Below are 10193 nucleotides of genomic sequence, written 5' to 3'. Positions count from 1 at the left end.
AGAATAACCATCTGATAGTCGGTCGGGAAATGCCCTTGGTTACCCTAACGGACTGTTGGTCGGGAAAGGCCCATCGCAGGCCCAACAAACTGTTGGTCGGGAAAAATACCCCTTAGACATCAAGCAGTCGGTCGGGAAAGATATGTCTGTCGGGAAAAGGCTTTCCCGTCTGGACTTTCCCCAACAGACAACATCGGTCGGCAATAGTCTTTCCCAACCGACTGTCTGTCGGCGCACATTGTTTTTCCGACCAACTTGTGTGTCGAGGATGTAGTGCTGTGGTGTAGTGTCAGGACATGACATGCTGTCAATATCGCCTCCCCCACCATGCCTTGGAGAGACCCGATATGTCTAACATGGCATTAACCAAATCAGTTAGAGTACGGTTATTTCTTTCGGCCACCCCATTTGACTGAGGTGAGTAGGGAGGCTTCCTCTCATGGATTATACCATGTTCCGCACAAAAAGCATCAAACTCATTGGAAAAATACTCTCCACCACGGTCGGACCTAAGCCTCTTGATTTTCCGATCAAGTTGGTTTTCCACTTCAGCTTTATAGATCTTGAAAAAGTTCAAAGCCTCATCCTTAGATTTCAGAAGATACACACGGCAGTATCTAGTGGAGTCATCGATTAACGTCATGAAATATTTCTTTCCACCTTTTGTCAACACACCATTCATTTCACATAGATCTGAATGTATGAACTCTAGTGGTGCAAGATTTCTTATTTCCGCAGTCGACGAGGTTGCTTAGCTTGCACACACACTTGACACTTAGATCCCTTGACGGTGGTGAAACTAGGGATTAAGTTCAACTTCGCTAGTCGCGACATGCAACCAAAGCTAACATGACAAAGACGTGAATGCCACACATTGGATTCACTATTGTTGCAATTATGATTAACAACTTTATTGCAAACGTCTGATAAGGATAAACGAAACAAGCCTCCTGACTCATAGCCTTTACCAACAAAGGTTCCATACTTGGATATTACAAATTTATTCGACTCAAAGACAAACTTGTAGCCATCTCTACACAGAAGAGATCCGGTAACAAGATTTTTATTGATGGAGGGGACATAATGCACGTTCTTCAGCCGCATGATCTTCCCCGAAGTAAACTTCAGATCGACCGTGCCAACACCAGAACATAAGCACTTGAACTGTTGCCCATCAACATGGTTGAAGTCCCTGCGGTCTGATAAGACGAAATCATGGAAATATCACCGCATACATGCACATTAGCACCCGTGTCAATCAACCAGTCAGGAGAATGACATACTGAAAGAATAGTGGGAAATATACCATACCCAGCATCCTTCATGTCAGTGTCTCCAATGACAACATTAGCGGTCTTGCCGCCTTTCCCAGGATGACGCTTGTCATAGCGATTAGGGCAACTAGGAGCCCAATGATCAGGATCCCCACACACATGACAAGCACCTTTCTTCTTGCCATTCTTCTTCTTGAAGTTCGTGTGTTGCACAGCCTTGGTCTTCCCATCAAACTTTTCTTTTCCATCAAACTTTCCCTTGTTCTTGAACTTGTGGGGCTGGAAGTTCTGCTTCTGTACCACATTGGCACTAGATCCTCCCTCAATACCTCAAGCACTTGTGTCCTTTGCTCTCGCCTTTTCTTCCACATCAAGAGTGCCAATGAGATCCGGGACGGAAAACTCCTGCCTCTTATGCTTCAGCAAGGTAGCAAAGTTCCCCCATGAAGGGGAAGCTTAGTGATGATACCTCCGGCAACAAACTTGTCCGGTAGCATACAACTGAAGTGCTCAAGTTCTCTAGCAAATGACTGTATCTCATAAGCTTGCTCAACCACGAAGCGCTCTTCAGTCATCCTGTAATCATAGAATTGCTCCATGATGTACAGCTCAGTGCCAGCATCCGAGACCCCAAACTTGGCCTCGAGTGCATCCCACATATCTTTTCCATTATCAATTGACGCATAAGCATCAACTATGTTCTCACCAAGAACACTCAAGAGAGCAGCCTTAAACAGAGTATCCATTTTCTGAAAAGCTTGTGCCTGTTGAGCATCAAGCTCTCCTTCAAGTTTGCCGAGAGTGGCGTCATAGCAACTCATGGTTTGAAACCATAAGACTGCTCTCACGTGCCACCTCTTATAGTGGATACCCTCAAACATAGGAAGTCTCATGGAAGCAGCAAAACCACTTGGTGTAAATTGCCTATAATAAGGTTTTTGGATTGTTGGAAATATGAGCAATTTACCAAATGATTTTATTAACAGAAATACTAGATAAAGCATGACTAATATAGTAGAGATAAAACAAGTCACGCGTTCTGACAGAGAGAAGGTAAATAGCTTCTGCATATATGAACCGTAGCCTATCATATCTAAAGCAGATAGTATAGCAAGTAGCATATATGAAGTAGAACCTATCATGTGTAGGACAAGGACTAGAACAAGGAACTGCGGCAGAACCTTTAACAGGAAAGGCAAGAACACGTACGGGACAGCAGTAGCAGAAGCACTGGACTTGGGGTCGGTGTCATCGCCTGCCATGTAGTCGAGGAGGTCGTGGACGTCGGGGAAGAAGTCGTCGTCGGGGAAGTAGTCGTCGCCGACCGGATCATCCGTGATGAAGCAGCCAATAGTCGTGCTGAGCGCTCCCCAAAAACCTTATCACCCTTCTCCCGTACAGGACTCAAAAGGTGCGGTTTCGGAGGCCTACTGTCCCGACCTGCGGTGCACGCCGCAAGACGGGATGGGGAAGAACGTAGCAGCAGCGCAGTGGTCGGAACTTTGTGGCGAGAGGAAGAGGAGCTTCTGTTGTGTCTCTCTGGAGAGGAGCGACCTCTCTTATATAGGCACAGGAGAAGGACGCGAAGCAACGAAGGGAGACGAAGGCTCGGCTCATTCCCGCAACCCACGGCGTGTCGTGACGAGGCGTGGCGAGGCGGGCGGCGGAGGAGGAGCGCGCGTGGATATCCCTCTTGTTCTCATGCTCGTACAAGTGGGGAAAGAACCTCCCTTATAAGGAGGTCCAACTCCCACTAAACTAGCAATGTGGGACTAAACTTTAGTAGTATCCCTTGCCTTGCACAAATGGGCTAAGTGGGCCTCTAGGATTTATTAGGAATTTCTGAAATAGTTATTGGGCTGCCCAAAATAGACTAAATTCCAGCAATCCCCCAGTAGATCCCAGAGGCACACAGAAATTTGCCTTTGGTTCCAAAACGACTATTTTATATACCAGTACTGCAGTGGAGACTGTTAAGTTGAACTTCCACCTAGAACTCTATGCTACACTAGTAAGCAACTTGAACAGTGGACTGGGCCTTGAACTGCAAGTTTTCTGCGAATCTAGCTTCACATAAAGCCTTGACCGATACGTGGCTACCGTGGATCTTGCCCGGTGGAGCTTATGCGTCATACTCCGTGACCTTTCATGAGTTTACTAGAGAGAACCCTACTCTCATAGATTGCGACGTTTGACAATCAGACTCATATAGGTGTGTTCTTCAAAAGATGTTATGCAGGATAACATCTCTGCTTAAATAATCCACTTAGAACACATTAAGATATACATCAACCTGCCATGCAGATTAGGAGAGTATTGCATCTTCATGGAGTGGTATTCTGAATAGTAAGGATACTCTCCTCTCAGTTGACCAATAGCTTGTCTTCCACATCTAATTCACGGGATCTCCGATCACAAAGAATAGGTTACCACTGTGAACAACTCATATTGTGGGTCTCATACCCATCTCCCTCGATGCATTATCTATCACATTACGTGATAGACCCTTGGTAAAAGGATCTGCCAGATTTTTAGACGTTTGAATATAATCCAACGCAATAACTCCGGAGTTTTTCATTTTCCTGACAGACTTTAACCTTCTCTGAACGTGTCTTGGTGACTTCATGTTATCCTTTGAGCTGCTCACTTTCGTGATCACAGTTGGATTGTCGCAGTTCATAAGGACACCCGGTACAGGTTTCTTAACAACCGGCAAGTCATTCAAGAGTCGGCGAAGCCAATCTGCTTCAACCATAGCTGTATCTAGTGTTGTGAGTTCTGCTTCCATTGTTGACCTCGTTAAGATGGTCTGCTTACAAGACTTCCAAGAAACAGCGCCACCTCCATGAGTTAATACATAACGGCTCATGGCCTTTATCTCATCAGCATCTGAGATCTAGTATGAGTCACTATATCCTTCAAGCACCTTTGGATGCCCGGTGTAGTGAATTCCATACTTTGCAGTGCCTTTCAAATAACGCAAAACTCTTTCTAGAGCTTTCCAATGCACATCTCCTGGTTTTGAAACAAACCGACTCAGTTTGCTAACAACAAAAGAGATGTCAGGTCTTGTAGCACTGGCTAAGTACATAAGCGAGCCAATAATCTGAGAATACTTCAATTGGTCTCTAGCAATTCTTTGATTCTTTCGAAGCAACACACTAGCCTCATATGGTGTTGGAGGGGGCTTGCAGTCACTATAGCCAAAGCGACTCAAGATCTTTTTCACATAGTGAGATTGAAGCAATGTAATCCCACCATCATCGTCTCTCAACCACAAACTCGCTTTTTTGAGTTTTTTTTGAATATTTTCTAAAATTACATTTTTGTCAGATTCCCGAATATGTTTTGAATATGCGATTATTTTTTCAAATTCATGAACATGGTTTTATTTCCCAACATTTTTTCCAAATTGTATTTTTAATAATTTGTGAACAGATTTATAAAATCAATAATATTTTTTGAAACTATGGAACTTTTATGCTTTCCCACACATTTTTGAATTCACAAACATTTTATAATGTGCCAACATGTTTTTCAAAAATTGTAACATTTTGAAATTTGTAAATCTTGAATTAATTTAAAGAAGAAAAAACAATAAAAATGAGAAAAGAAAAGAGAAGTGACCGGCTCCAGCCAGTGCACTACTTGCATGTTTGTGAAATTTGTTGGGTATCTTATACGTATCTATAAAACAACTTAGAGCGGCCGAGACTTTGAAAAAAACAAATCATTTTTTTTACTTATGGGTGGCATTGATGAATAATTTTTGTCAACTTATAGAGTAAATTATATGACGTACGACCAGAAGCACTAATTGCTTTATTATTAAAAATTAGGGAAAGATTATAAATTATATATTTTTTGAACACAGTTCAGACAAGCGCTCATACATACGCGCATACACTCACCCCTATACCACCGTCGCTCTAACCCCTACAAGGTTTGCATTATTATTATTATTATTATTATTATTATTATTATTATTATTATTATTATTATCAGGTAGAGATTAGAGGAAGATATTGTTTGATGCAAGTATATGTTTTCGTACCTTTGGCCGCGGAAAATATCCAGTGCTACCGCCCCTTAGATGCTACCGTGATACGGGCTTTTGGGCCGTCGGATTCTCATATCGGACGGCTCCTAGTAACTCAGCAACATTTGCAGAAAAGCCTACTAGGAGTCCAAAAATTACGCATAGGTCCAGCAGATCCAACCACTCCTAGATGCCGTCCGATCTGAAAATCCAACGGCCCAGAAGCCCGTATCACGGTAGCACCTAAGGGGCGGTAGCACCAGATACTCTCTCCCTTTGGCCGCACTATCTCTAGGCTAGCTGTGAATGAACTTGCGTGTTTGCTGGCCGCCAATGCTCCACGTCTGCACTTGACCAAGTGGTGGTCTCCGTTGGCCAACATTGCTCCACGGCATGCATGCACATGTGATGTACAGGTCTCATACATGTAAGGTGGACGTCGGAGGCCTAGATGCTTTTGCTTGTGTGTGGGGCCTTCCTGATTCAATACGGGCCAAACATAAATCCAATACGTGACTTATACTCTGGCAGCCCGGATCCCCATGGCGGTTCAATGGCCGAGATTTTGGCCTGCATGCAGGACAACCTTTGTTCGCATTTTCCGCAAATACTCAGGGTATGTAAAACAAAATACTGTTTTCTTAAACTATCGTCTTGTCTATTTAAATTTGAGATTGTAATTCTCAGATGGCACCTTCGACTTGTTTCCGGTTCTGTATGGTTCACTATGGTCAGAACTCAGAAGCAAATGAGCATATTAGTTGCGGCGGCAAAAAAAGTTTAAAAGTTCACATCATAGACCAGACAAGTATTTAGATATATAAACAGTCCATTGGTTTTTCTCATCATAGTCAGAGGGGAAACCATCTAGTATAGGATAAATCAGTTCTCTTTTTTTGCTGGTTAGGATAAAACAATTCATCCTGGACTAGGGTAGCATATATCAGAAAGTCATGTTTGACAGGAGTCTTGTTGATCTTGATTTCTAGAATGATAAATATGTTAAATTTATGCATCATGGTGTGCATGCATATGAACGGAGATATCGTAGGATTTACTCTTTCGCTACATTATATCTTGTGTCCACAAACACCAACAGAAGATGCACATTTTTACCAATTCTAAACCAAATGTAAAGTATGGGTGACTAACAATTTTCTCATTAATGCGATTCACTAATTGTGCGAGGCTTGTGCGTAATTAAATCATCCATCCCGTGTCATATCTTATCATTATGTCATCACACCTATGATTTATTACTTGGGAACTTATAGCTTTTTAAGGGCAGGCAAGATCGAGAGGCCATCAAAGCAGTCAGGGAGGCAGGGTCGGCGAAGCAGGTCCAGAGGTTGGAATCTCGAAGAAACATCGTCCTTTGACGCCGGCACCATCCTCAAACGCGGTGGCTGGAGGTACTGTCTTTCCACTCGGTGGATGACGACGATGCGGAAGCCACTGGAACGAGCAAGGCGGCCGCCGTAGAGTTTTTTTTTAGTCATCCGCAATACAAGTTTTATAACTCGAACTCGGTTGAAGAAAGGCGATGCGTGCGTGTAATGCGATGTGTGGCCATGCAAACAGCGGTGGAAGAGGACACGGCAAGAGATATTTTTCCCCCAACATGGATGGTAGCATGAAGTTGGGATCGAGCCGCTTGAACCTTAAGCGCTTTACGATTTATCAGGTGATATGCATTTCGCCCGCGGCCGCTCGTCAGCTTGCCGCTTGTGGCCCTCAAACTTAACGGAATTAAAAGTTCTGTCAGGGATCAAGAGCTCCCAAGTGACCCGCAAACTTAACATGGATGGTACTGCACACTGCTCCTCTAGATCAGATACATCTGCATCGTGCTTATATCACAGTGATGTGCCATGCACTACACTAATACGTACAGTATTTGACATGATCTCTCTTAACTCGCGTGAGGTGGAAGACGAACAAGAATGGGAATTCAGAGATTAACACAAGGGTTTTGGTGCTGCTTAAATCGTCACAGCTTTTCTGGTTTCTTTCTCCCCTTTTATTCTTTTATTTATTATTACAAGCAAATGTGCTCGATCCCCATGATCCGGCAGAACGTGGAGCCAATGGACTCGGTCCTAGCGTTACAGGCAACGACTAGGACAAGTAATAACTTACCCAAACAGAATTGACCAAATCTAACCTGACGAGTTTCAGACTGTTGCCAAACACAGGCTGAAACGCTACAGTATACTGAAACATAGACAAAAAAACACATGATGCGACGAAATTAAGAGGACTAGGAGGTGGTTTCTTATTATCATGTCGTCCTGATCGAGTATCCAATAATTAAGCCCTTGGGATGATGCGAGCACGGAGCGGGTGCTTCATGTTGATGGCCATAGCTAGCTCCTCCGTCATGTCGACAGTGTCTTGTCCACCTGGCGGCAGCCATTGGAACTCCCTCACGAGGCTGTCCACGAAGTACTCCGCATGCAGTGTGGCGAGCACGTAGCCCGGGCACATCCTTCGACCGGCACCAAAAGGGGCCATCTTGATCTCCTTGGTACACGTGATGTCCACGCCGTGGTCGTGCAAGAACCTCTCAGGCCGGAACTCCCGCGCCGCCGGCCACACGGTCTCGTCAAGCCCAAAGTCGGACACCAAGAAGTTGATGTCGACGCCCTTGGGCACCATGTATCCACCAATCTCTGTGTCGCTCTGCACGCCGTGCGGGAAGACTAAGTGTGCCGTAGGGTGCAGCCGCAGCGCCTCCAGCACGATGGCTTTGAGGTATGGCATCCCGCTCAGCTCCTCCTCGCTGAGCTCAGGCTTGCCCCTCACCTCCTCGTACAACTTGGCTTGGACGTCCGGGTGGTTTACGAGGTCCGCCATGATCCACTCCAGCAAGGCCACCGAAGTGTCGGTTGAGGCAATCATGAACTCGGAGCAGAGGCTTACCATCTCGTCGTCCGTGAGCGGGCGACCGCCTTGTTCTGCCACACGCAGCTCGAGGAGGGAGTCGGCGTAGCATTGAGCGCCATCGTGGCCGCGGCGCGCGTGGATCAGCGGCAGCATCAGCCCCTTCTGCCTCTCCCGTAGCGCCACGTTCAGCGCCCACTCCTTCCGCAGTAGCCTCTTGGTGATGGGCTGGAAGATGGATAAGACGGGGAACCTGCTGATGCCGTCGGAAATCTGGAGCTGCATCTGTTGCATCTCGTCCAGCGCCTCTTGGCCAAGCGTGACGCCGAATGTCATGCTCGTGAGCAGATCGAACAAACAGCGCGCCATCAACGGCCTCACCGTAACAGTGCCCTGGGACGCTGCATCGCGATCGCGGCGCAGCGAGCCAACGAGCGCGTCGCACACGCGCTGCCTGACCGGCGCCAAGAGCCTGACGCGGGACGGGTGCAGCGCCTGGGAGTGCAGGTTGCGGCGGACCAGACGAAAATAGGGCCCAAGGGGAGAGGCGGACATGGAGCCCCCTAAAAACAGGGTAAAAAGCTTGCTGGGCGGTGGGCGGGTGTCGAAGTTGCTGCCGCCCTTGACGAGGGCGCTATGCGTGAGGTGGCGGTCGGCCACGAAAACGAAGGTTCGCCCGAGACAGACGGAGACGATGGGGCCGTAGCGGGCATGCAAGCTGCGTAGCACAGGGCCCAAATGGTAGATCGGGCTCTTAAGCATCAACAACAACTTGGCTATGAACAGCAGGGCTGGCGGACCAGGTGGGAGTTTCTGGCGCCCGCCATGATGTTTGAGCATAAAGAAGATGATGAGAGGAATGGAGAGCGCGATGCACAAGAGGATGGTGAGCTCATCCATTGTCTCACAACTTTGGTCACGGAGCTGTGCTAGGTGGCGATCATCCTTTTTGGCGACTACATATATACAACTATCTTGAGTGCCATTTTGCAAGAAAAGCCTCACATTTTTTATCATCAACTTGCAGTCCACCGTCAAGTTCTGAGTTTCCTCCCCTCTCGCGCATACGTGGGGCCCAGACACGGTCCTGACCGCGACTGACTAGTTTCGTGCTCCTTTTGGGAATAGTAGCGTTCCGTAAAAAGTGCACCCTACTAATAAGTCGCGTCCAACCTATAGTTTGTACACTAGTAGGAATAGGCTTACTCTAGTCACTTCACTGGTGGTGCATCTAACAATTGCCACACCAGTGTTGATTTCCGCGGTGTGGAGAAAATATGAACGCCAGCGATAATTAGCTACTATCGGCGTGGCACTTCTACACAACCCATCGACATTAACTCATATACAGTGGCGGAGACAGGGGACCAGCAGGGCCCTGCCCCCCCTTAACATCCCTGATTTCCTATTATTTAGAGATGAACAGTGCAAAAAATAGAAAAAAAAAATACGTGCATCAGTGTAGTTTGGCCACTGCAATCAAAATTTTGGGTCATTTGCCCCCCTATAATATTAATTTCTTGGCACCGCCACTGCTCATATAGCACATGATGTAGTTGTGTACTCCGTCGAATACAACCCATCGACATTAACTCACCTTCGACAGAGCCACCCACTTTGTTTAAATCGTATTTATCAATAAATGTGTTTTTTTATGAAAGTCTAGCCCAGATCTGCATGTGCAATTCCTCACAAGTTACACAACCGTAACTCAAACCCCTTCGCTTCCCGTTCGGGAGCGACATTCTCCTTGTGTGCATGGTTGCATGTGATGGAAGAAGAGAATCCTTCACTACTACCTTAGTACTATCTCTGTTTTTATTTAGTCCGCGTATTAGCTTTGGTTAAGGTCAAACTTTGCAAACTTTGACAAAGTTTATAAATTTTTTTAACATATACAATAAAAAATCAATACCATTAAATTCATTGTTCAATGTACTTTCACATCATGAAGATTTGATATGGTAAATTTTTATATTATTTTCTATAAACTTGGT

The 10193-nt window shown here is 45.8% G+C and overlaps 1 protein-coding gene across 1 annotated transcript; it reads right to left on the bottom strand.

Moving 5' to 3' along the window:
• Positions 1 to 7289: 7289 nt before the first annotated feature.
• Positions 7290 to 9096, bottom strand: LOC119273587 (cytochrome P450 89A2-like). The gene has a single exon (XM_037554699.1). It carries the CDS (start codon positions 9094 to 9096, stop codon positions 7624 to 7626), a length of 1473 nt encoding a protein of 490 aa, XP_037410596.1. The 3' UTR covers positions 7290 to 7623.
• Between the last annotated feature and the right edge of the window lie 1097 nt (positions 9097 to 10193).

Source organism: Triticum dicoccoides, chromosome 3A (genome assembly GCF_002162155.2).
Source record: "Triticum dicoccoides isolate Atlit2015 ecotype Zavitan chromosome 3A, WEW_v2.0, whole genome shotgun sequence".
Lineage (NCBI taxonomy): Eukaryota > Viridiplantae > Streptophyta > Magnoliopsida > Poales > Poaceae > Triticum > Triticum dicoccoides.
Note: the sequence above shows the minus strand (reverse complement) of the source record. Positions and strands in the feature narration are given on the sequence as shown.